The 26,755-nt window shown below is 44.7% G+C and overlaps 1 protein-coding gene across 2 annotated transcripts in view; it reads left to right on the forward strand.

Moving 5' to 3' along the window:
- Window positions 1-26,755, forward strand: part of DNAH9 (dynein axonemal heavy chain 9) — a 209,030-nt gene that overhangs the window by 161,886 nt on the left and 20,389 nt on the right. For both annotated transcript variants that reach the window (XM_049812524.1, XM_049812523.1), the window contains 2 exons: window positions 3,533-3,660; window positions 22,992-23,219. In XM_049812524.1, the coding sequence (XP_049668481.1) occupies window positions 3,533-3,660; window positions 22,992-23,219 (356 nt within the window). The remainder of the gene's footprint in view (window positions 1-3,532; window positions 3,661-22,991; window positions 23,220-26,755) is intronic.

Below are 26,755 nucleotides of genomic sequence, written 5' to 3' on the forward strand. Positions count from 1 at the left end.
ATAATTATCTTGGCATGACATTCTTATTCTGCTTTTTTTTTTTTTTCCTCATCTCTTTGTAGATAATGGAGTAATCTGTTAAAAATAGATAATTGTGAGAGAATGTGATTAGGTTTTTTTGTTTTGTTTTGTTTTTCTTCTTTTTTTTTTTTTTATTAAAGGATTTTGGATTTTCATCTAAAGTTTAAATTAAAGTTGTCTCTTTCCTGCATTGCCTGGATTCCCAGTGTGGTTCACACTGCAACAATTTCTGAGCTGGTCTTGTACACAACCTATAATTTACATCAGAGATGTCTAATATGCTGTCAGATGGGTTGCTTTTTGCCAGGAAAGGTTGGACCAGATGATCCTTGAGGTCCCTTCCAACCTGGTATTCTGTATGATTCTATGATAGCTAAAAATAAGTGACAGCTCTCTCTAACAGTCTGCTGGTTAGTGGCAGAGTTTCCAGTTTTTAATCCCATCCTTCCTGAGTTGATTTTAGTGTGGATGGTCAGATGTAGTGCTGTCAGCTGGCTTCAGAACCAAAGGGGCTTCACTAAGGTGCCTTATTTGAGAAGGCAGTGATTTCCGTTGTGCACCGACTGCTGTAGTCAGTGCCTGTGCTCTAAAGCTGGCAATGTGCAGAATTTGCTCTGGGTCTCAAATCCACTGTGGAAGGATTGCCATTTTCAGCCTTACCGTAGCAATTACAGTAGGTCTGGAAATGGGGTCACTTCTGACTGTTGAACAGAGGTAACTGTGGTCACGTCTTTCAAGACTGTTACAGTGGAGGGGCTCCATCCCTCTGGAGCAGAGGAGTCAGATACCTTTGGGTACTGCTTTAGGGCTGCTCCTGATTGCCATTCTGCTCATCAGATGTCTTTTCTCTTTCTCCAGCAATGCGCTCGGCATATCCCCAAGACCATGACTTGTGGTCAAGCCCCGATGCTCCCAGCGATGTCGAGTATAGTATATTTAAACTGTATTAATTATATATCAGACTACCCTAGTACTGCTGCTGGCTGGTTTTTAGCAGGCAGGTCTCCAGACTAAACATCAGCAGGGCTGGCAGCCCCAGCAGAGAAACCAGTAACACTGAACTAAGCCATCATCTAGGCGAGTGCTGGAAGAACGCTGACCTGTGGATTTCTTTTCCTCTCTATGATGCACCTTCTGGGTCATCCCAAAACAATGTTTGAGTCAGTCTTCACTCACATTCCCACAAGCAGCTTTCAGAGATGTTAAAGCCCAGAGCAGCCTGAGCCACAGGCCAGATCACAGTGCTCTGTCATGGGGTGTTCCTGGGCTTTGCATTGTGCTTCATGCTCTTTCTGCCCTGATACCAGGTCTCATTATTGTGAATTGAAGGGGACCCCCCCTGAGGAAGGTCCTATCATGTGCCTGGATTCCATTTGGAGCCACGTCAGTGATCCTGGGCTCACTGTGTTCTTTTCTTGTATGGGGAAATGAAGCACTAAAATCCAACCATGAATGGTTTAATTGGAATTGTAAAGATGAGTGTAGTTGAACACCTGGGGTTAGTCAGCCAGAAAAGTTACAGCAAGTAAAAGTGAAAAAAATCTAATGAAGTAAAACCATTGTTTCAGTGCAGCTGCACTGGCCTTAAAGTCTGCCTCACTGGGGTTTGGACTGGATTCATTATTTGGTATTTTCTCTGCCCTTCATTAGGTTTTATTAAAGCACAAGTCTGGCTAGATAATTCTTGTGAATGGCAGATAGCTTCTTCCAGATGCTGCCCACCCATGGGACCTTTCCTTGGCAACATGGGGAGGCCCCTGCAGCAAATACTGGTGGGCTTGGAAAGCTTCCCCACCTCCCTGGGGCAGCCTGGCTGCACCGCGCCCTCTCCTCTCCAAGCCAGCAAGGAAGGAGGAAGGCTGGCATCGTCTCTGGTGAGGCAGCCAGCGCAGGCTCACTGTGTACCCTTCTGCAGTCCTGTTCCTATCCTTGAAGTAGAAATAACAACCGATACTAATTTTATTATTAATCACCTGGTTTGGGGTAGCAGCCTGCCTTCTGTAAATTGGCCCCATCCCTTCTTAAGAGGATGGGTCTTGAAGGCAGAGGAGAGATTAGCAGCTCTCAAAGTTGTCATCCACCAGAGATGGTGAGAAAGAAAACTGGAAACTCTCAAATACGGGGAGGGCAGTATCCCAGGGGGTTGCTGTAGTAAGGCTAAGCAGAGAGCTTGAGCAACTGGAAGAGTTTGGATGTTTGTTTTACTTACGGCATCTGTTTCCAATCTTGTACCAAGAGCTGAATCCTAAGTCTTGCAAGACAAATCTTTTCCTTGTTTTACTATAAAAATTGTCTGCTTGTAGCAGAAATCAGGAATTAAGGGTGCACCATCTGCGCGAAGGCAAATCTGCATGCAGAGATAAGTGTAAGCAATCCCAAGGGATCAGCACATGGGGACACATGTACTGACTCCCTGGCTGAGCCAAACGCATCCTACTACGATGCGGGGAGCCAGTGTGAATGTTTGTCGCACTGCTTCCCTCTGACAGCACAAATTGGTGCTCATCTTCTGGGGAGCACGCAGCAGAGAGACCTTGCTCCAGGCAGTTGCTTCTCCTGTGAGATGAGAAGCAACTGGAGTCCTCCATCTTTGGATGACAGACAGATTCAGAAAAATAAACAGGAGATCTTTAGCCGTGATCAGTTAAAGGGTCTGAGGTACTGGGGTGCTACAGAGAACTCAGGGGAGTCTGAAGGAGTATCACAGACTAAATGAAGAAACACTAAATAGATACCATCCTTCCTCCGGAGCAGGATAGGAAATTACATGGGGTTTGGGATTCCCACCCTGCACTGTGCAGACAGGGTTGTCAAAGGGACTGTAGGAGATGGTCTGCAGTAGCTCCTGGAGAACCCCTTCCTGTGGGCCTTTCTGCAGTCCACCGACCGTGGGCCTTCACACACATGGGATGCTTCCTACAATGGTGGTGCACCCAGAGGCACCTCCACACCTGCCAAAGCCCATGATGATCCAGGAGAAATCTGCAGGCTGACTGCTCTCTTGATCCAAGAAATCTGGGAGGCCTTGGTCGAGGCTGCAGAAGGCTCACACAGATTTCATTTCAGCTGCCCTCTCAAAACTGAATACGTTCCTAAGATTACTGCTGCTTCTAGCATGCATCGCAGGGTGCATTTCCCCACCGAACAATGTCTTGTTCAAAGCCTATTTAATCAGCAGGAAATTATTTTAATTTCCTATCACTGTAAAATATGTTTTTACACAAGGTTGCAGGGGAATACTGTTCTTTAAACAAGAGGCACTTTGTAATAATGTACCTTTGTGTTGATGCTGCTCTGTAATTAAAAGTAGTTTGGAAGAAGCCACTGCTGTTTTCAGTGCTTTGGCAAGGAGTGTGCGAGAGACAAGATAACTATTATAAGAAGTGCGATAGCTCTTCTGTGAGGGTTTTTGATAAGACTGAACTCTGCCTCACTGCTGCTGTGTGAGCTCAGCTGTGCTGCCTGCTGTTCCAGGTAAAAGTGCTGAACATTGCTCTTTTTTTTCTTTTAGGGAAGAAACTTGGTTATACATTTAACAACAGGAATTTCCACAATGTTTCCCTTGGACAAGGTCAAGAGGTAGTTGCTGAACAAGCTCTAGATCTGGCTGCGAAGGAGGGTCACTGGGTCATCCTTCAGGTACGGTGCCTTTGGAAGCATCCTGCCGTTCTCCCAGGTTACCTGATGCTGATCACCTTAGCAAGGGCAGTCTGTTGTTCTTACGTGGTGGGAGATGGGACAAGGTGTCATATGTGTGTCCAAAGCAGCCACCTTCTTGCTGCTATCTCTTACTTTTATTGGGCATTGTCTTTTTGGTTTTCTTGCTCTTTGAGCCTTCTGTAGGGTGTGTAGTTGTAGGGAGTCCTCTGAGGGAAGGTTGGGCTACACTTTCCCGTGCTTTTATTTGCTTCATGAATAAATAAAGAGCTTTGCTCTTAAGAGCTGTTAGACCAGTTCTCTTACTACCTCTCAAAATTTACCGTGTATTTAAATGAGCAATAAGAACACGCACACCACCTTAGGAAAGGCAGAGGCAGTGGCGCCGATTCCTTTATGCATCCCAAAATTGGTAAATGTTTGAAGCTCTTATCACAACTCGGCAAAATGTTTCAGAGCCTTTTCGGCTGTGAAGGGAGCTCTGTCTTTGTCAAGTGCTCTCTGGAGCCACTTACTCAGTGAGTGCTTGGGTTTGCTAATATGCAGTCAGTGATGCCAGCTCGCATTACAGGTCTTGGGAACCCCTCTGATTTCCTTGATGTGGATTTTATAAATGTTTATTATCACTGAATTGTTTGGTAAAATTAGATTAAGACAAAGCCTTGTGTCCTCATCTGAGACTACAGGCCTGATTTGGGATTTAAATTAAATGCCATTGATATTTTGATCTTAATTTTTGCTTTTTTTGAAAGCTACCTCTAAGGTACAGTGCTGAGTTTTTCAAGAGCTTTTAATACAGATGACTGCAATACCGGCATCTGCCTTTGAGACGGTGAAGAAAAAAATGTGCAGCTTTTTGAGACATTGCAGTCAGTAATGCAAAGCAAAGGGTTCTTTTCTACAATGATAGTTAGATCCTGTAAAGGATCTGTTAGCAATGTCAGCTTCCACATCTGTTGCTTCAGTGCTAGCAGATGAGTGCTGTGGGTCTGAAGTATTTTATTTCATCCATTCGCATCTTCTCTGGTGGGCAGAGAAATCAGTAAGGGGTATCTTCTGATTTAAGAGCTGCAGAAATCAGATTTATATGTAAGAATGATATTGATGGTTGGGCTAACTGGTTTTCCAGCAACACTTGCCAAGTGTGACTATCTCTGGTGGCACAGAGCAGACAGTTTACCTCGTGAGCTTAGAGAGGAGCTTAATTCATCTGGCCGCTAGCAGGTTTTGATGCAAACTGCATGGGGCAAACTCAGCAGTCACAGCATTGGCCGTTAGGACAGGTTGCCTGGTGCCAGTATTGGACTTCCTCAGGGTCAGTCAGTCATCTGGGATCTTCTCTGTTGTAGTCTCGAAACTGATAAAACTTTATACATGTATATATTCTAGTTCTGTGTTGTGCTTTGGAATAAAGCAATGTAGGCAAGACTGATTCAACACAGAGATCAGAGCTCTTTCTTCCTTTGTTTTTACGGTCATAGACCTTCTGAGCAGTGCAGGTAGTGAGAGCCCCGCTAGGAGCTGGAGTAATACCTTGGTGGCACTTCACTTTTGGGACAAACTTTGAAACACCAGCAGGTGTTTGAGGCAGGCAGTACCATTTCTCTCCAGCTTCTGTATTTGGTGTCTCACTCAGGCACTTGGAGTAACAACAAAGCAATGGAACTTAACTGTCACTCAGATTGGCCAAGCTGCTCAGCTCCAGAACATGTCTCTATATCTCACTTTGTGTTCCCATCTCCTTCCAAGGGCTGGAGCTTCATGTAAAATGAGAAAGAGGGAGAGCAGCCTGAGGGGTAGATATGTGTCTCCTACATTGACAGACAAGACTCCCCTAGTCAAAATAAAACTCTTCTATGGTCAGCAGACATCCACCTGAAATTAAATCACCCTCTGGACAAACTGTTTTTTATAAGGTTAGAAAAACTATTTTCACAAGGCTGAAACTCTGACCTTTCCAACTACTGGTAAAATCAGTATCCAAAATCATCACAGCAGGAGTCAGTGGGTAAGAGTCCCACAAAGGATTCTCCTGTCATTTCAGTCATAGGTGGATCATAGCAAATATTTGCTACATGGTAGTTTATTTGGCAAGATCTTTCCTGCAAGGCTTTTGATAAATACCTTGCAAAGGGTTTCAGGAGTGTTGTAGATCAGCTGCACAGGATCTGGAATGACACAGACAACTCAATTTACAAAAGTGTCCTAGGATTTGTGAATCACTGCATTAATAATAAAAGAGAGGACAGAGCAGATCTCAAGAGGCAGTCAGGGTAATTTTGCCCAGGTTAATTAAACTCATTTGGAGGCTGTATCCTACCCACTGGACAGTTATAGTCAGGCTTCCCATTTACTTTTCAGCAGACAAAAAGCAACTGTTAGGTTCACTTCTGTATTTTGCTGTCCACTGAACAACTCAGCTCACGTGGAGTAGACCTCCCCTTCCATCCACTGAATTTGCTGTCTGATATCAACTCATACACACGTTCTCCAAGACAAATTCTTGATATGATCACCAAGTTGCTCTTATGCATGTAGTTCATTACTGGTCCGTGACTGGAACCAGAAATAATGATAGTCAAGTAGTTTGAACAATAACGAGTTGAGGAATTAGGTTTGTGGGAACTGCTTGTTAAGGGATACTGAAACAGTTGGGAAGTCCTTATTGGATTACAGAAGCAGGACCACTGGTGTGTTGGGAAGGGCTGCTGTCCTGGGACCAATTCCTTCTTAATTATATTGACCAGCCAGTGTTGCCTTCTGATATCATAGGAAGCAAAATTAAAAAAACAACATCCATGTCTCCCCTGGGAACTTGAAAGTTTGTCAACTCACTCTGAAAATGGAGATTTTAATGAATTACTAATCTTATAAGAGAGAACAACAGAAAGCCACCCAATCATTCATTCCCATGGAAAGCAAATCACTCTCACACTGGCAGAGCCTGACCAGTGCAGCTGCCTGCCCCTCTCTCATCAGTGTTGTACATATCTTGTACCTTCAGCTTTGCTGAGATCCTACCCCTTGCCATCACAGTACCCACACTGGTACTATTTGATGACACAGATGATGAGAGAATGAAATCCACAGATAAAATTATTCTCTACAAATAGGAACCCCCTACGGCAAAAGTGCAGTTGTCTGAAGAACTTGTTACTTGAGGGCTGCAGACGCAAACCCCAGCGCAAGCCCAGCAGCTGCTCTTTTCTAAATTGTTGGCATTAGAGAACTGAGGCTGATCATTGAGCTCCACAAAAATCCATTTGATATCAGTTTCAGCCTCTGGGTCTCCTTAGAAACAATTCATAGGTTTGGAGGGTTTTAAACCAGATTTTTCTGGCTGTAATAAGGGCACAGAACATTAGTACACCATCTAACCCCTTGGGGTTGAGCTTCCAACATCATGTGTCAAATGTAGTTTGAAGTGTTAGTAATGACTGGTGGAAAGGGGTCTGCTGTGGAGGTAGGACAATAATGAAACAACATCTTGAAAGACTGAAGAAAGTTTTACATAGATTTAGATTTTTGTATTATCACAAAATCACAATTTTCTCAAGACCCTTTTTGTTGCCAGGAGTATTTAGACCTGTCTTTTAGGTAAGCCCTTTTTGTAACTGTGTTGTTCATGGTCTGTAGTAGAAGATTTAAGGAAAAGGCTGCACAAATGCTTGGTGGTAGCTGTAATGCAGCTTACAGAGCAGGTCAAATCAATGCTCATTCTTTTGGTGACCCTCAACAGCATGTTTCCTGGTAGAACTCTTCATAGGGGCTGTGAAGCTGCTACACCATACCTGGTTAACACATTGATTGATCATTACAAGATAGAAGCAGCAGAAAGAGTGGATATTGAAGCTGTAAGAGCAATTTTAAAGTCTGTATTCAGACAGGGTGGCATCAATCATGTCTGTACCAATGGGCTAGGAGGGCTGAGGCGTGCAAAGGGACCTGAGGAAGGTGCATGGCTGTGGACTCACTGCACTCCTGAAAGTGCCTAAGTCCCATGAATGGGAGTCAGGTACATGAAACATCTCCAGGAATCACAGCTCCAATATAACCAGTTTCCCTCTTCTGCACCAGTCGGTGTTTCTTGTATTTTGGTGCTTTTTCATTTTTATTTTTTGAATCTTTATTTTTGCCCTCATTAACTTCCACTTCTTAGCAAAAAGGTTTTTTGGGGGAGAAAACAGCAAGTTTTTGGGTTTTTTTTATGCTGCAAATATCAGTGCAGAGTGTTTGATTATTCCAGAATATCTTAAAGAAAAGAAACAGGAAACAGAAAAAAAGGCAGTTACAGAAGCCAGCCCTTGGCATGTAGGTTTCGGCTTTGACACATTGACATCTTCTGCCCAAGAAAAGATGCGCCAGAAACCTCTTGGCCAGCTTTATTGTGCTCTACGTGGGCCATAGCTCTATGCTGGTCCCCAGCAGGCAGTAGCCTGCAAAGCTTTGGTCTCTGGTTAGGTCACACCCAAATGGCTGTTAACAAAGGTTCAACTGGTCTTCATTTCCATGAGAAAGAAATTGAGACAAAGAGAAGAACCAGAAGTTTCTTTTACAGTAGGTTTTTTCAAATATGCAATCCCACTGCTTTGGCACTCTGAAAATCCACAAAAAAAATCAGAAAAAATTCAGATGGAAACAAATGCACATATTAGTAGCTCATCCCCCCTCACCTTAATATTTCTTTCAGGTTATAAGAAAAATTTTAATAGTTTTTTGTATTCTCATTGATAAGTTTGGGAGAAATGCAGGTTCTGTCAAGCCACAAGCTGTGGGATGCTCTGCAGGTCATTAAATCAGAAAACAAATTTCCTTTTCAAGAGTTTTCAAATGCTGTATATTCCTTTTGCCCCAAGCAAACAAACGTTCTTTTTTTTCAAGATGTGAAATGGAGTTATATTTGAGTATTTGGCTGATGGAAAGTAGCTCATTTCGCAAAGGCTTGTGCTATCTCATTTGAAAGGGAATAAGCAGCTCTGGCAGGGAATGAAAAGCACTTCCCATAGGTTCACACAAGCACTTTTCTGAGAGGCAGGTGGGAAGAGCACAACATTGGCGTTCTTACAAGGAGTGTCTCTAGCAGTTTAAGTGCAGAAACCTGGAGGTCCTAGGCATTGCACAAAAGGCACATTCAAGCAGGAGGAGATTTGGCAGTTGGGCTGAACATTTATTTAAAGTCTGTTCTCTCTCTTGGGTTTCTCAGAAAGATGGGAGGGGTGCCCAGCAGCTGCAGCACTGTGACACCCTGAGAGAAGCATGATCTGTGCAGATCCCAACTAAATCATACTGTCGTGTGATGCCAGCATCTCAGCGCTGCAGCACTGCCTCTTGGGGCTCTCCAGGGTGGATGGCCATCACCTCTTGGGCCTTCTGTTGGTTCCTCTGTGTTGCCCACCTCCCCAGCTGTCTCTGTGGGGCTGGACTGATGGAGAAGTTGTCCAAACTAGGACGTTATTCTAGGACAGGATGGTGGGGGAACACAGGGCTGCAGGATCTTGGTGTTACACACACACAAAGTTTCACGCAGACACCAGGCACCACCTTCCTCTCCATAGCCTTCCATTCATTTGAAAGAGTAGTGTTTGATTTTAAAGTGGAGATGGACCTAACTACCAGTTTGTTGCTCGTGGAAAGTTCTGTAGCCTGGAAGGTAGGAAGCAGCTAGGTACCACAGCTAGGAGATGGTCTGAGAGTGCAGCAGGGCTCTGCCCTCTGCAGCTGACATTGGATGGAAGCTTCCTGTGATGAAGATCTTTCCACCTTGTGTAAAAATCCCCACATATAGTTGAATAATCTCTCATCTCTCATTTTGAAGCTGTGTTGGAAGATGCATCCCAGCAGGTGCAGCAGACAGGGCTGTGCCCTTCCAGTCACAGCATCTTCCCAAGTTGCTCATTGTGATTCCCTGGTCCCTTCCTGGAATATTTTGGCTGTGAAAGTCTCAGTGCTGGCTCTCTTCCAAGGTTGAAAGACATGCTGTCCTTGAGGGCTGGCTGTTTGAAACTCCCACACAAGCAAACTTTTCTTGAAAACAACATTTATTAAAAATAGGAGGAAAATCAGATCAAAGAGCATGATGTGCTTAACTCAGAGGGCCAGATAATCTGTATCCTAGCATATTAAAACTCTGGCAGAAGAAACTGCAAGTCCATTGCAAGTCTTTGTAATGAATCTGTCAAATCAGAGGGTGCCATCTGACTAGCAATTAACAAATTCTTTAGCATCTGTATTTAAAACAGTGGGAAATTATTGGAGCAAATGAATTAGTCTAAACTCAACAGTATGCAAAGTTTCAGAACAGACTTTGAAGGACAAACTTAAGCAAACAATTGTACCTAAACGTATCAAATGTAATAAGAATTTGCTAAAGATGGATGAGGTCTATTTGATACTTTGCACTGTGAAGGTAACTGAAGTTTTAGAGGAAATACAGCAGCTCTAATTGATGTGGACTGTAGTAGAGCTGCAGAGGCAGCGCCACACAGGAATGTGCTAGGGAAGCTGCAGAAGTTGAATGTTGCTAGCAGAACTCCTGAGGAACAGTCATGGGGCTAGTCTTACTTCAGGCATGACCTTGTCTTAAAAAAATGAGTATGTGTTAATGGCTTTGCACTGACACATTATTAAGAGAGGTGTCGTTGATAGAGAAGAAGATCGAAATGTGATACAGGAACACTGGAGCAGCCTGTAGGTCTAGAGTTGTCGTAATGGGATGAAATTTAATAGAACAGTGCAAGGTCATGTACTCAGGACTATTAACAAAGAGAAAAAGAGCTGCTTCAGGTAGGAGATATTCTTGCAATGAAAACAGCAGGTATGAACTGGAGGTGGAACGTTCTTTGGCTGGCTGAGCAGTGAAGGCCCACCACAGCCTCCCCAGAGTTGTGGTGGCAAAGCCCTAAATGTTTTTAAGAGGGTGTTTAATAAATTTATGGGTGGGTCTTGGCATGTCTGTTATGTCTTATTTCCTGTCTTTCCTGCTGTCCTGATTTTGTAGGCACTTCACATCGTAGTATCTGCTGCTTTAACTGAATGAAAATAGGTAATAGCAATGTGGGAATTTGTGGGAGATCATGCAAACATTAGGCAAGGTGAGAACAGAATAAACCCAATATATATGATGTACCTGTTGTAATCTGGTTTCCTGTGATTAGCTGTGGGCACTGAAAGAATGATTAATCTCACTTCCAGTCCTAGGTAGGAAGTGTCTCTGCTGAAGGATATTCTGTTCTTCTCTCTGGGCACACTATAGGAAGCAGAGATAACCAACTGAGTCTATAATGTTTTGACAGATGAAGCTTGGGGGTATCCATGTGGAGAGCCAGTCTTCTCACACATTCCTGTTTGCCTTGGTAGGGGTCACATCCAACTGCACCAAGGGCAGCTTCAGCATCTCACACACAGCATGGGGAACAAACAGGAGGAATTACAGATCCGTGTGCAGTCATAGGACTACAGTCTCATTGGGATCCCAGAGATGTGCTGGGATAGCTCATGTGACTGAGTGCTGCCATGCATGTAGAGCAGCAGGAATGGGAATGGGTGAGGAGCCAACTGAGAACTTATGGGGCAGGATCAGTTGGCAGATCAATCTGGCTGAGGTTGTGGTGGGTTTCTGCTACAGACCACCTGATCAGGAAGAAGAAGTAGATGAGGCTGCGTTCAGACAACTGGAGGAAGCTTCACTTTCACAGGCCATGTTCCTCATGGTGGGATTTCAACCACCCTAATATCTGCTGGTGGGCTAACACAGCAGGGCACAGGCAATCCAGAAGGTTTCTGGAGGGCATTGATGACAAAGTCCTGGCACAGGTGATTGAGGAACTGATGAGGGGAGGTTCTCTGCTGGACCTGTTGCGCACAAACAAGGAAAATTGGTCAATGATGTGTAGGTCAGGAGCAGCCTTGGCTACAGTGACCATGAGATGATGGAGTTTAGGATCCTGAGAGAAGGGAATAAAGCAAAAAGGAAGATCACAAACCTGGATTTCAGGAGAGCAGACTTTGGCCATTTCAGGGATCTGCTTGGAAGAATCCTGTGGACTATGGCCCTGGAAATAAGAGGGGTCCAGGAGAGCTCACTGATATCCAGGAATCACCTCCTCTAAGCTCAAGAATGGTTTATCATCACCATGAAGTCCAGCTGGAGGCCATTTACTAGTGGTATACCCCAGGGGGTGGTACTGGGTCCTATACTGTTAAACACCTTTGTTAATGACCTAGATGATGGGACAAAGTGCACCCTCAGCAAGTTTGCAGATAATGTGAAAGTGTTGAGAAGTGATTGATAGACTAGATGGGTGTCCTGCCATTCAGAGGGATGCGGACAGGCTGGAGAATTGGTCTGGCAGGAACTTCATGATATCCAATAAAAAGAAAAGTCGAGTCCTGCACCTGAGGAGGAATAACCCCCTGCACCAGTATGCTCTGGGGACCAACTGCCTGGAAAGCAGCTTTGCAGGAAAAGAATTTGGGAGTCCTGGTGCACAACAAGCTGAGCATGAGCCAGCAGTGTGCCCTTGCAGCATAAACTGTGTGTGCTTCTTTTCCCTCTCTGGGCCTACTTGAAAGCTTTTTGCTAAGACAGTGACCATCATAATCAGCAAATTATGTTTATCAGCCTAATAGCAAAGAAACAGTGAAATTTGTTTACATATTTACAGAGGTATGTCTGAATGAACTGATGCAGGGAAAAGTTCAGACATTAGATATTTCAAATTTAATTGTAGTCTTCATCCATTAGCCAAAATGTCACTTCCATCTCTTTGCGATCAAGTTAATTTAATTCATGAGCATCTTTCCATTTTCATAGGTTGTTGCTTCACTGAGTCAGGTTCGTGTACTAAATTGAATAACAGTGAGCTCCTAGAGCAAAACTGTATGAGATTCAGACACTGGCAGAGCCCTTCTTATTGCATCGTAAATACAATGGAGCCTTTTTCTGTGCACTTCACAACTAGTCCTAGCAACAAGCAAGAGAGATATATTGTCCTGTATGAGATATATTGTCCATTCAAGGCACATATAAGCATTTGGCACTGACCCTCTGCTCCAGTAAAGAGACTAATTTTCCTTCCAGCCACAGTATCTTTTCCTTCCTAGATGTATACAAAAGGAGAAATACCCACTCTACCTCCAGTTCTCCTTCATGATTTTGGGACAAATACTCAGATGGAGAAAGGTATTGGATTTTAGACAGCTGTTTTCCTTCCCATTTCATGTCACAACAGCCATTCCCAAGTTTTTCCAATTGCAAATCCACTTACAGACCAGCAAGTAATCCAAATATTGATCTGAGATGGAATTAAGTTTCTGTTGGGCTTTCAATACCTTTGTAACTACTGCAGTCCCAGTTTTGTTGTATAGCTGCTCTGGAAACCTCTGTCTCAGGACATATTTTGGGTTAAAACACAAATGTAATGGAGTTCTCTTGAAAATAAAGTTTATTTTCCTCCATTTCTTGAGATTAATCAGATTAATCAAGCAATTGTCCTTTGCTGTGCATTTCACCTGCTCATCACTACCTACCTTTACATCTTATGAAGTGCAATTTGATAAGTTCTAACATTGTCTTTAAAATTTTGGGGAGGTCAGGTCAGTCCAGATTTTCTGTAGTTCATGCTCATTTTCTGTCCGGCCTGGTAAATCCCAGCAGTTTCCCATACCACAAATGGCTGCTTTTGGGCTGAGGTCCAGATCTCAACTCTGGACTCTGGGGTTCAAGCAAAGGATGAAACACTGGATTGGTTGGAGAAGAGATGAAGACAAACTCAGATGCCTTCCTAAGCCTTAAATTGTGTCATATTCTGTATAAATACAGTGGATCCATTTGATGCCTGTTTTTCTGTTGTATTTGATCAAAAGAAAAAAGAGGCCAGAGAGAGACCCAAGGTAGCAGTTGCCATTGCAGAAATGGTTTCAGTGCATCTCTTCAGAAGAGGCAATATCCTGCCTTCATCTCTCCCTTGATTGCCCTCTCCTGGCTGACCACGGACTGCTGAGTCCACTGACCTTCTGTTTCTCCAGGGTACTACCAGCCTCTCATTAGACCCGCACCATGCTCTATTCACTCATTCAGTCCCCATTTAGTCTTCTTGCATTTCTCTTTGTATCTGAATTTTTCCTTCCTCTCTGCCATCATCCTGAGGCAATGTCTGTACTTGTCAGTTAAACAGTACCAGGAGACATTTGTGGGACTGGACCTCAGCTGTCTTGTCCTCTCTCCTCGTCAGCATAGATTCTGCTTCTGGTGTTGGATGAAGAGGTCTGGCTCTCCCCTTGGCAGTTCAGGAGTGAGGATAAGCCAAAGATCATTCACAATAGACATCTCATATATCACCCATCATATTTTTGAGCATAAACCAGGTCAATAGTGTAGAAAGGGGCAATTGTGAACGAATTAGCCCAGGAATAGTCTTAGGCATGTTTTCTTTACTATCATCAACATTAAAGCATGTCTGTGCTAAAAGAACATGCAAAACATATTGTACTAATGTGAAAAATTGTCTTAAAAACAGATGTTTGCTGATATCCTGGAAGTGCTGTGAAGATTTCAGACCAGCCCTCTTTTGTCTTTTTTCTTCTGTTCCCTTTCTGCACTTGCATCTGCCTTCCATGTACCTTGACCAGTGAAAGGGTCATAGAACAGCCTATTTTTGCTCAGCTTTTAGTGGAAGAGGGCTAGGTTCTCATTTGGAGGAGGGACTGCAGCAGATGTGGGTATATACAAATCCTGAGAGCAGCAAAGTTGCTACAGCACAGCTTTAGTATGAGGCCAGTGGTGGCCCTGCCAAGAACCTGGGTGCTAATAGAGGTGTAAAGCCCCCTCTGATGCTTTTACTGACTTGACTCAGCATTGCCAGTATTTATATAGCTAGGCCAGTGCTGCTTCTATGTCTATACTGGTGAAATCACATTGCAAATTGTGGAGACACATCCACAGAGGATAGGAATAGATGCACAGTTTTTAGTGCAGCAAAGGGCAGAGTGGTGCCACCATGTTCTTAATTGCTTAATGGCTAAGGTGGGAGCAGAGAAGTGACACTGTTTGTAGATGACAGAGCTACTTAGTTTAACAGAGCCCAAGTAAGTTGATGGGGAGCCTCATAGGGCCCAGCAATACAAGAGGAACAGGCAGCGTGTTCAGAGGTGAGTCTGAAGGATAACAAATTAATTGCACTTGCTCTTTCGTGCTGTAATCCTCCGCCTTGATTGTGTGTGGAGAGGCTTAATGGGGGTTAAGGATTTCAGGGAGTGCTCAGTTAGTACTGGCTGCAAGGATCAAACGCGTTCTTCCCTATCAAGTGTGACCATGGTGTGAGGTCTGAAAAAGCCTCAGGGTGATACTGCTGAAGTCCAGGCACTTCACAGAGGTGAGAATGTGGTGCAGCCCTCACTGTCTGCCAAGTGGGGCACCTTTGGTAAGTTGGCTGCCATAATTTCTCAGCTAGGGGAAGGCACATGCCAGAGACAGGGTAAAACTTGTCTGGTGCTTCCAGAGCTCTGATTCTGCCTCTCTCCACATAAAGCAACAGCAAGCTTGTTGCTCAGAAGTAGCTTGGTCTCATAGACGTATGAGCAGGTGTTAGTGGTAGGGTCTGTGCTTATCCATTTTGGTTTCTGAGTCCTGTAACAGTATTCTCGTGATCATAGGCCTGCCTGTGGAAGGATAGAGCTGTTCCTGAGCATGTGTGGCATCGTCTCATGTGATGAAGCCTCACACTACCATTGACAGTAAGCATGGCCAAGGGAAGAGACTCTCTGCAGTGCCTCTTCCCTGTCCTTTTTTTTTATACCCCAATATGGTGCCGTGAGTATTGAAGTGTTGGGTTATATCTGGACTGTAAAGCCTAGCTTTCAGATTTACTGTAAAAGCAGTGACTATTTTCTGAGAGCATCTTGCAAGAGAATAAGACTTTGTAAAAACAACTAATTCTCGTTGCTCCAGGAGGTGATCTGTGATACAGTGTGAAGGAGAAAGCCACTTTCAGAAATGTGAAGGGTCTCCAGTTGCTGTCAGCAAAGGGAATGCATTGTGGAGTGTGTGCTGGTTTATATATACATGGTGCTATTTCTGATGGTTACCATAGCAACACTTGAGTCCTGTGATATATGTTCTGCCTTGTTAAGTACAAACGCACAGAGGTGCTGGGAAGCGACTTCCCAAAGAAAAGCCTCTGGTCTCCCACGTTCCTGCATGTGCACCCTAGCCCAGCTCTTGCCGCAGATCCTCATCCTCTGGTACCTGCTCTCAGTCATGCACACTCCATAACGCAAAGTGGGAAAACAACAAAGGGCAAGGTACTGTGGTAATGGTCAGTGTGCATGGAAGGATGTTTCAGATTTCTTTTTTGCCTTCTTTTCAGCAGTTTTCTTTTTAGCATGAATTGGCCCCCACCCTCCTTTCATAAAGCAAGGTAATGAATTTGAGACTATTGCCTATTTCTGTCTGCAGCACAGGCCTAGATATGAGCTGTGAAAAAACAGAGATGCTAGGGAGTTGTCTTTTACCCTTGCACAATAGCTCTTTCACAGACTTCAAAATCTGGCTAAGAAAAAATGTAATAAAACAATGAATTACCTTGCTGTGTCCTAGGTAAATGTGTCTTCAGGGGGGTCTTATGGAATGAGGAGCATGTAAAACTGGTGGAGTGTAAACTGTACAGTGTGGTTTAGGGAGATAGTATTGGGAGTGCATGAAGCCCTGAGCCAAAGGAAGGTGGACAGGCTGGACTATCCCCTCTTTCTCCTGAATAAGGTCTACAAGTAGCCCATGAAATTGGTGAAAGGCAGGTTTCAAAACAAGCAAGAGGAGGTGGTTCTTTGATCAATATGTAGCTCAGCAGTGATTGGTGTTAATGCAGCATTGTCTGTGTTATGTCATTATTGATAATTGACATATCATTCAATTATTATGACCACATAAGTTGTCATTAGTCATGTTCTGTCAAGTTGTGTTATCTGACTGCTCAGAATTAATTTGCAAAATTTCCTTCAAACCTGCGAATCCCCTCCACAGCATCTCTGTTTTTTGCAGACATACTCATTTGATCAAGTTATGAATTATTAGTACCAACCCATGTTTTGCTGCATATATTCCTCTTTTCTATCCCTTCTATCACAAAAAGATAGTATATAAATGCACTCAGTTATCATTAGATTAGAAGTACTCACTAAGTCGGCTGTTAGAAAGCAGTGATACTGACAAATAGTGATCATTGGTGTTGTGTTGACACAAACAAAGCAATTATTTTTCAGCCATCTAACACCACAAAAGCAGATGTAGGAAGAAACTACCAATTAAAGGTGAAAATACTTAAGGTCAGGTGTGTAGTCTATTGTTAAACAGATACTTAATGCAGTTTTTCTTTTGCTATTTTGTTGAGCTCTTTATATTACTATATCTCTGTGGCTGTTTGAAACACTTTAGTTACAGGTTTCAGTCCACTCCCACTTTATTATTGGACTTGTGTTTTCAGAATGAGTTGGCTGCCTGGACCCTGGGGATTACCTCATCTCTTGAAATCCTAAATGCATCAGGCAAGCACTGGTGTATCAGCAGTCAGATATAATTGCATTTTGTCTACTGCTCTTCACACGGTCATTGTTTATGACAAAACAACGCTTCCCCAGAACATGATTCCTTTGTTCAGGCATCTCCTCCTTGTCTCCCCCCACCACCCAAACTCCATTTCATCCATGTAACATGAGCACAGCCCTAAATCCTTTCAGGGAAGGAGACTGAATTTATGCAGTTCTAAATAAAAATGTTGTTCCCAGCCATGTGAATTAGCTTTAGGGCAACAGGACTGGAGGGTGCAAGGTGTCCATGGCTTCCCCAAACAGTAATTCTGTTGACTCATGTTTCTGAAGCGGCTGCCATCTCAGAGATGGAGGCTTGACCTCTGGCAGGAGTCATCTAGCAATTTATTTGACTTAGGGCATCAAGACAGCCCCATAAAATCTTGTGGAGAAGAGGGCAATATTGAAGTTAGCAAGGAGCAAAGAATGTGGTATTTACATCTAAAACACAGAGGTCTTGGGCAAGGAGACAGAAGCACAGGAGCTTTTCCTAGTTCTTGGTACACTTTGTACCCAGCCCTACAGAGGGCAAGAAAATGGAAATAGTTAAGTGCATATTTTCAAAAGATGTTACAGTCTTGAAAATGCAGTTGCGCACTTGCTGGGTTATTTTCTGATACTCCTGAAGCCAGTGAGACTAAGTATCTCCCATATTACTAGAAGGCTTCTGAAAGCACCACGCATCCCTTTTAACTTCAGGTGCCTGTGATAGAAACAGCTCCATCTGACCCAGTCACCACAGCACCCTTTTCCAGGCCAGGGGGAGAGCTGGGCGCTCTCACCAGAGTAATCCATCAGATGTACTGCACTCGTCCGTTTTAGGATAAGATAACCTACCTGTCCCATGACTCTCCAGTGGGATGACTAGTTCAGCCGCAGACATCTCTGCTCAGACATACCCATATCCAGTACCCTTGAAAACTGGTACAGATCCACAGGCATAAAGCCATTGTGAAGGGAACTTGTACTGAAATTGTGCTTGTGCAACCAAGAACAGACTAGAGCTCTTGCTTTGTGACACTTGAGAGGGGAGTTACTCTCTTCGCTGGGTAAAAAACTGGCTGGATGGATGAGCCCAGAGGGTTGTGGTGAATGGAGTTAAATCCAGTTGGCGGCGGGTCACAAGTGGTGTTCCCCAGGGCTCAGTATTGGGGCCAGTTCTGTTTAATATCTTTATCAATGATCTGGACGAGGGGATCAAGTGCACCCTCAGTAAGTGAGCAGGTGACACCAAGTTGGGAGGGAGGGTTGATCTGCCTGAGGGTAGGAAGGCTCTACTAGAGGGATCTGGACCAGCTGGATTGATGGGCTGAGGCCAATTGTATGAGGTTCAACAAGGCCGAGTGCTGGGTCCTGCACTTGGGTCACAACAACTCCATGCAGCGCTACAGGCCTGGGGAAGAGTGGCTGGAAAGCTGCCCGGCAGAAAAAGACCTGGGGGTGCTGGTTGACAGTCGGCTGAATATGAGCCAGCAGTGTGCCCAGGTGGCCAAGAAGGCCAACGGCATCCTGGCCTGTATCAGAAATAGTGTGGCCAGCAGGAGCAGGGAGGTGGTTGTTCCCCTGTACTGGGCACTGGTGAGGCCGCCCCTCGAGTCCTGTGTTCAGTTTTGGGCCCCTCACGACAGGAAAGACATGGAGGTGCTGGAGCATGTCCAGAGAAGGGCAGCAAAGCTGGTGAGGGGCCTGGAGCACAAGTCTTATGAGGAGCAGCTGAGGGAGCTGGGGCTGTTTAGTCTGGAGAAGAGGAGGCTGAGGGGAGACCTTATCGCTCTCTGCAACTACCTGAAAGGGGGGTTGTAGTGAGGTGGGTGCTGGTCTCTTCTGCCAGGTGGCTGGAGCTAGGACGAGAGGAAATGGCCTCCAGTTGCCGCAGGGGAGGTTTAGGTTGGATATCAGGAAAAATTTCTTCACTGGAAGGGTTGTCAGGCATTGGAACATGCTGCCCAGGGAAGTGGTTGAGTCACCATCCCTGGAGGTATTCAAAAAGCGCATAGACAAGGCACTTCAGGACATGGTTTAGTGGGCATGGTTGACGGTTGTACTTGATGATCTTGAAGGTCTTTTCCAACTTAAAAGATTCTATGACTCCATGATTCTATGAAGGAGGTAGACGTGCCTGCTAGACAAGCTGCTTGTAGGGACTGGGTGGCATTGCTTGCAGAGCCAAGACTCAGATCTACATACATCACCATCTCTATTAGGAATCTGGAAGTCAGCCTTCACCATGATAACTACACATATAAATAGGGGGAAAAAAAGTATAGTGAAGATACCAAATGTAAGCATACCAATCCTTAGCAGGATTCCTCTACAAAAGTGAGAGGTGACACTGATTTTTGCACCCAGGACTTGGCAAGGACATGGCAGTGTGCAAGGACAGTCACTAATGTGCTAAGGGGGCTGTTTCTGGATGTGACTGAGCTGTTAGTCTCTTCTCTCCTGAGGCACCCCAGCTCTTCTGGAGAGATGCATTACCATCTGGTCCTTCATGATTCTTGGTCTGAGTGCTGACCCATCCCCCAGCATTTGCAAGTACTGCAAATAATCTGTGACAGCAGCCACCACTCTGTCCCAACCTGGCTAAAGGACTTCATCTTTTCCTTTTCCACAACTGTTCATCCTCTTCTTCAGTCCTGGATGGGATATCTCCATAAGTAGCTCACGAGAGGCACCTGAAACCTTCAACAGAGAAGCCAGAAGAGAGTTTCTGTGTTCTCATGAGGCAGCTGCCTTGATGTTCCTATGTGGCAACAGTCTATAAAAGCACCATACTGGGGCAGACCAAAGTGTTGCCAGCCCAGCTCCCTGCCTGTGAGAAGGCACATTCAGAATCTGAGGGAAAGGGTGTATAAACATTGCCAGTGTGCAGTGATGTTTCCATGGATCTAAGCTCAGCTTCATTCTGCAATTCTCTCAACTTCCACAGAAACCTGAGACAATAAATTCACAGTTTAGTTATGTGTTGTATGAAAACGTACTTCCACTTACCCTTTTTAAACTTGCAGTCTGCTCTATTCATCCCTCCATTCTTGTTCTTCACTCACCCCCTCCACCCTGATCTCCTCTCTCCCCAAACTGGCGAGTCCATATCAGTTTAGTGTCTCCTTGTGTGGAAGCTATATCCTTTTGGGGATAGAGAAGTGAGAACTGGGTATTATTTTCAAGATGAAGGCCCACCATTGGTTTACAGAGTGGCATAATAATGTTCGCAGTTTTATTCTCGGTTCTTTTGCTGACATTTGATTGCTTTCACATTATTAAGCATTGAACTGTTATTTGCAGGAAATAACCCAAAGGACTCTGGGATCTCTTCCCTGAGTGGTAATGGCGAATTCTGAACCCATTATTGTTTATATCTATAGCTAGGGTTGTTTTTCTGTGTGCATTACTTTGCATCTATCAACACTGAATTTCTTCTGCCATATCATTGCCAGTCACTTAGAATGATGGCACGCTTTTGCAGTTCTTTACCACCAGGTTTTATTTTCAGTACTTGAAATTACTTTGTCTTATGACTAATTTTGTCAGCTCACTAATCATTTGCTCTTTCAAGTAGTTTTTTAATACAGTGAGCAGCTCAAACTCCATCGGTAGATTCCCACCCCCTGTTTCCTGTGTCTTAACCGGTTGGTAGCCTATGATACTTCCCTCTTACCTGCAATAATACTGGCAACTGAAAGATAAATAGCTGATACTGATGAAAATCCAAGCATGGAGATATACTGGCCCGTGAAGGCAACTCCACTATCCAGGGCAATGCCTGAAGCTGGTGTGGTGAGCTGCCTGCTGGAGCTCACCTTTCTAGCAACTGCAAAAGGAGTTTGTGGTGAAAAGCTCAGATTTGGATATCCCCCTATTAGCTATCTAAAATAGGTTGGAAATTTTAGATTCCTGGTTTTCTCTGACTCATACTGTTTGTGCGTTAATTCATGGTTTATTAGAGCACCTGCCAGTTTGCCTAGTGCATACCAAGGAGTAATGCAGCACTTCCATATCTGAGTTTCTTTAGGGTGGATACCATCTGGTCCTAGTAAATTGTTATTATTAGTTTATCGTTTTTTCCAAAAAACTCATCTGCTGCTTCACTTTAAGAGTCTTTCCAATGATTAAGGGATTGGAGCATCTGTCATATGAGGAGAGGCTGAGAGACCTGGGATTATTTAACCTCAAAAAGCAATGGCTTAGAGGGATGTTTAAATACCTCATGGGAGGTGGAATACAGAGGATGGAGCCAGGCTCTTCATAGTGGTGCCCAATGAAAGAGCAAGAGGCAATGGGCACAAATCCAAATACAGATTTCCCTTAAACATTATTACTTTATTTTTATTTTAATTTTATTTTTTATTGTGAGGATGGTTGAACACTGGCACAAGTTACCCAGACAGGTTGTGGAGGCTTCAGCCTTGGAGATAGCCAAAAACCCAACTGAATGCAGTTAGCAACCTGCTCTAGCCGACCCTGCTTTGAGCAGGAGGATTGGATGGATGATCTCCAGGGGTGTCTTCAGCCTCAGCATTTGAGTGATACCACCATGTAACAGTGAGACCCTCCCCAAGCTCTGCAGTGAATATTCCTGCAAATACGAGCTGTTTTGCGGTGGCCTTGCCTTTCTGGGGCACTCCCTGTACACCTTGATCATGTTTTAGTTTTATAGGCTCTCTGGTAGGTTTCTGGTTTCTGGAAAAGGCTTTATTATTAGTTTTTATGGGTTTCAGAATATTGCTTCTTAAAACATTTTTTGGCCTTACCATGACTGGATTTTGTGCTGTTTTCTGTTTTTCTCTTTTGGACACAATTTCCACTTTCTGAAGAATGTCATTTTACTCCTAATAGTCTTCATTACTCAGCTATTTAACCATGAGAGCTCCTTTCTGGTCCTTTTTATAGGTGATATATATTTATTCTAAGCCTCTAATGTGGTTCCTTTATGTAATTTCCTTGCCACCTCCAAGCAGTTTATCTTTCTGGTGTCTGTTTTTAATTTAAGTTTAGTGAGTTCCTTGTCCTGTCTTTGGATAGGATAAATCACGTTCCAGAGTGCCTGTTAACACAGTCAGCTTGGATTACACACCTAACTTTAAAATGAGGGTAGTTTTAGCCTATGAATCCATGCTGTGTGTGACCTGCCCCATTTGGAATATTAGAAAAAAGCTGTTTTCTTGCCTGGAAACTGCAACACTGTATAGGACTCTAGCTGCAAAACTGAGGCTTCTCTTCATCCATTTCACCATGTCCGCATAATACTGCTTAATTTTCTGAGAGATATGTCTAATTAGTTGCATGAATAAATAAATATTTTATGTTAAATGTCTTTGTAAAACCACCTGCTTGACTTTTTTTCCCAGTAGCTGATATTGAGGGTCCTCACTGTTATTCTGTTAAAAATGAACATTTTCACTTAAGCTTGGTAGATCTGGGGAAATAACTCTACTTTGTCAGCCATATATTACTATAACAAGAAGGAGAGTATCATCACTGAGAACCCAAACAACCCAATAGCAGCTTGCTTCATTGCTGGTGATTTATATTGATTATTTTGAATTTAAAAGTGTACTTGATGTAACTGAGTATTTGGGGCTATGAATTGCACACAGGCACTGCTGGGACAAGTACCAAATTCTAGAGCCTTGGCAGGTGCCATTCATTGCTGTGATGGACTTGTTGCCTGCTCAGCGTGGGTGTAAATGGCAAGGGGACTGACAAAGTCTTGTTCCCTTTGTCCCTGCCAGAACATCCACCTGGTGGCCAAGTGGCTGAGTTCTCTGGAGAAGAAGCTGGAGCAGCACAGCGAGGGCAGCCACCAGGATTTCCGTGTCTTCATTAGTGCAGAGCCGGCACCCTCCCCTGACAGCCACATCATTCCCCAGGGCATCCTGGAGAACTCCATCAAAATCACTAACGAGGCCCCGACTGGGATGCATGCAAACCTCCACAAAGCCCTCGATAACTTCAACCAGGTAGGACCTCAGCGGGGCTCGCACCAGCAACTGGCCATCAGGTCAGCTTGGAGCTGCTGGAGCCCCTTGTAGAGTGTGATGTGTGTGGGCATTGCCACTCCCAGGCAGAAAATGTGTGAGTCCCTTTGCATCAGGTAGTCTCTGGATCCAACAGCCCCCTCCTCTCTTCTCCACGAGCTGGGCACAGATCTTTTCCCAAGCACTGATTTTCCCAAGAGAGGACTCAGGTAATCCTGAGAGGCCTCTTTCTTGCAGAAGATCACAGGATACCAGACTTCTGCCCGGTTTAATAATATTCTCACCAATGTATGATCCTTAGAAAGGCTGTTTTGTTACAGGATCAAACGTCTGAATGCAGCATTTGGGAGACTTTTGTCATGTTTCAACTTGATTTCTGGGTCTAACTCCTTTTTGGGCTGGCAAGTGACATTTTACATCTAACACCCAAAGACATGGAGGGGCAAGCAGGTTAAATTTTGCTTTTCTGCCCTTCTGTTTGATCAGAGTTAGAGGTTCAGAACTGCTGATATGGTCACATCCCACATCACTCTTCAGAGCAGCATAGGGGGACTTGGTGTTGTGTGCCCAAAGGCCATTCAGCTCAAAACCTTGCTGACATCAGAAATGTTGCAAATGAGAGCTGAAATCTCCCTGCAGGGAGGACTTGCTTTGCCAGACAAGAGTGAAAAGTAAGCCATCTTGAGAATTGCTGGCCCACAAGAAGAATAGCCAATGGCAGGTTGCTTGTTGCTTTTATTGCATGGTGACCACATACACACACTCCTGTTACAGCAAGCACCGTCACAACTTTGTTGCTGGAACTGGAGCCGAGTCTCTTGTGCAGGGGACACAAAAGTGAAGTGTGTGGAAATGATGGGAAATATCCTTTTCTTGATGCTGCAGATGGCGTGGATCGATGTTAGAGTTGTCGTAATGCAGTGATTACATGAGCCTGCTTTGTGGCCTCACTTGGCAGCTCTGGGCAGGAGGTTGCCAACAGCATCGGGGCATGGATCAAGTGCCAGCGGCTCCCCAGGGAACAGCCTGTGTGTCGAGGCATGCTGGCGCCTGGCGTGTCTCACTGCTGGAGGCAGCCATGCTTCTGCTGACCCCGTTTTCCACATGACACAAAAGGCTAAGGGCTAACTGCTCGCATTTATGATGATACCTTTCCTAGAGACACAGACCATTGCATTCTGCTGCCCTGAACACTCATTACCTTCATTCACACATTGCCATTATCTTGGCACGCTGAGCTCTCACAGCAAGACCCTGGCTGTTAAACATAGAGCAACCAGCAGGGCCTGAAGGTACTTTCACCCCTCGGACTGCCTTTTTGGATCACTAGTGCTGAAGTTACTATGGCCTCTCCATTCTGCTGATGACTGTGCCAGGAACACATAGGGCAAACATTGCAGGACTGCTTTCTTATCTCTCCATACAGCCTCATGTCATTTGGGACTAGGCAAGAGCAACCATAGCCTGTTCTGGACCCCAGGCACTGGTCCACGGGACAGAGAAATGGGGGCAGTTCACAAGCATTTTTGCACTTAGATGTTGGTATGGAGGGAATCTCAAGTGCAGGAGCTACCATTGCTGAGCAGGTGAGGCGGGGAAGCACCATGCAAGGATTAATGCGAGTAGTCAGGGAAGATTATTCCATTTTTATCTACTGTCATTCATCATCTTGAACTCCATGAAACGTCCTGGAGAGCAAGGGAGGGGAGAACCCTCACCCCAAGTAACATTTTCATTCCGCCTCTGTTCATTTCGATCAGATAGTAATTAGCATTTTCTAAATTGCTGGAGTGTTATAAAACATCTCTTATCAGAAATCCTGGAGCGAGTGGGTGGGGCCCCTTTACACCTCATTTCCCTGCTTTATACAGAATGGGTGTTCAAATTTAGCTTTCAGCTGAAAGCTACAAAGAAGGCCCATTATTCTGTGTATGGAATATTGTTCTTTGTAGCTGAAGAAAAATGCACAACTAAATAGAGAGGCCGAATGAGACTGAGCTGGATTCTTACTCAGTGTTCATTCAGCCAAGCTCCCTTTGAAGTCCAGGGATGTTTTCTAAAATGAGAAAGGTGTTCAGCACATATTTGAACCAGTTCTTCATCAGGTTGCTGATAGTGAAGGGAGCTTAGAGTGCTGTCTAATCAAGGGGAAAACAGGGTTTGGGATGTTCTTGATCATCTTAGGCAGTTAGTCAACGTCTTGCACACTTTAGAGTAATGGATTTCTCCTTTTCAGCACAGACCCTGAGCTCTGTTATGCTCCCCAGCTGATTAGAGGTATAACACTGTATTTTTTTAAAATAAAGATAATGAAGGGAAGTCACTTTGTAGTCTTTGTCACATAGCAGAGTGGACTTAAAGGGGCTGTCCCTGGGGAGGGAAGATGGAGGAGCTGGTGTAGCTACCCCGTCCTTGCTCAGCTGCTTGCTCAGCTGTGCAAGTCAGAGCCACCGTACCCTGGATATGCTATTCCCAGGGAGGGTTTGCAGGGACATGGGTGAATGTTCAGGCAAGCCCTCCCAACATGTTCATCTCCCATGTCTGGGCAGATCTGTACTGTTGGCTGTGGGAGATCCCATCAGGTTCCTACCATGGGGCAGGGGATCCACTGCCCAGCCACACCGCTCTTGCCAATGCAGAGCGAGGGCCAGAGCTGTGCAAGCCTCCACCTGGCTTCAGCCACAGAAAGGGGTTTCAGTTTCCCCCATAAGAGCTGAACTTCAGCCTCATGCCATGCACACAGCTCCAGCCCTTCATCCCTTCTGCTGTTCTGCTCTCCTGTAATGTTGGTGTTCATGCTGCTGGAAGCAGGCATGGCTGCCCAGGCTTCCCCTTGGTGCCCGCCTGCTGAGACACCACTCCCAGCACCATTAAGAGTTCTTTAGAGACTGGTTCCCTTTATTCATTCTTATTGACTGACTCAGGCTCACACTCCTCCACCTCCGATATCACGATTCTGCCTATTTGTTTGTAGATTTTCAAACTTTAAGCGTCACCTGGAAGTTGGGAAAGGAAGCATCCATTGCTGTTCTGACTTTAAAGGGCTGCATTAGATTTTTTTTGCAAGTGTTTGATCTCCCTTGCTTGGATTTTTAGCATTTTCTTGCATCCCTGCTTTGGAATGCTGAGCAAGATTGTGCAGTCTGTGAATACGCTGCTGTAGCACAGGGCTGGGCTGGCTTTGTGCAGAGGCTCGCAGCAGCGGGAGCACAGCCTTTCTGGGATAACTCCCTGCCACTTCAGCCCTGCAGCTCAAAGAAATGCTGCCCCAAGGAAACCTTTGGTACTCAAGGGGCAGGATGCACTTTAGTTCTTCCAGGCACAATCCTCCTCAGCAGGAGCCTTGCTTAGGGACACAGTCCCACTCCCACTGCTGGCACACTTGCCCTGTGTGGTGCCTCTCTCCATCTGTGTGGTGTGGGATGTGGGGCATGTGCAGGTGATGGGGCATTGGGTGAGTGCACATGTCTTTCCCTTCTTGGCTGTCAGTATGTGTTCCTGTGCAAAGCCACAGTTGA

The sequence above is a fragment of the Accipiter gentilis genome, chromosome 10, assembly GCF_929443795.1.
Source record: "Accipiter gentilis chromosome 10, bAccGen1.1, whole genome shotgun sequence".
Classification (NCBI taxonomy): domain Eukaryota; kingdom Metazoa; phylum Chordata; class Aves; order Accipitriformes; family Accipitridae; genus Astur; species Astur gentilis.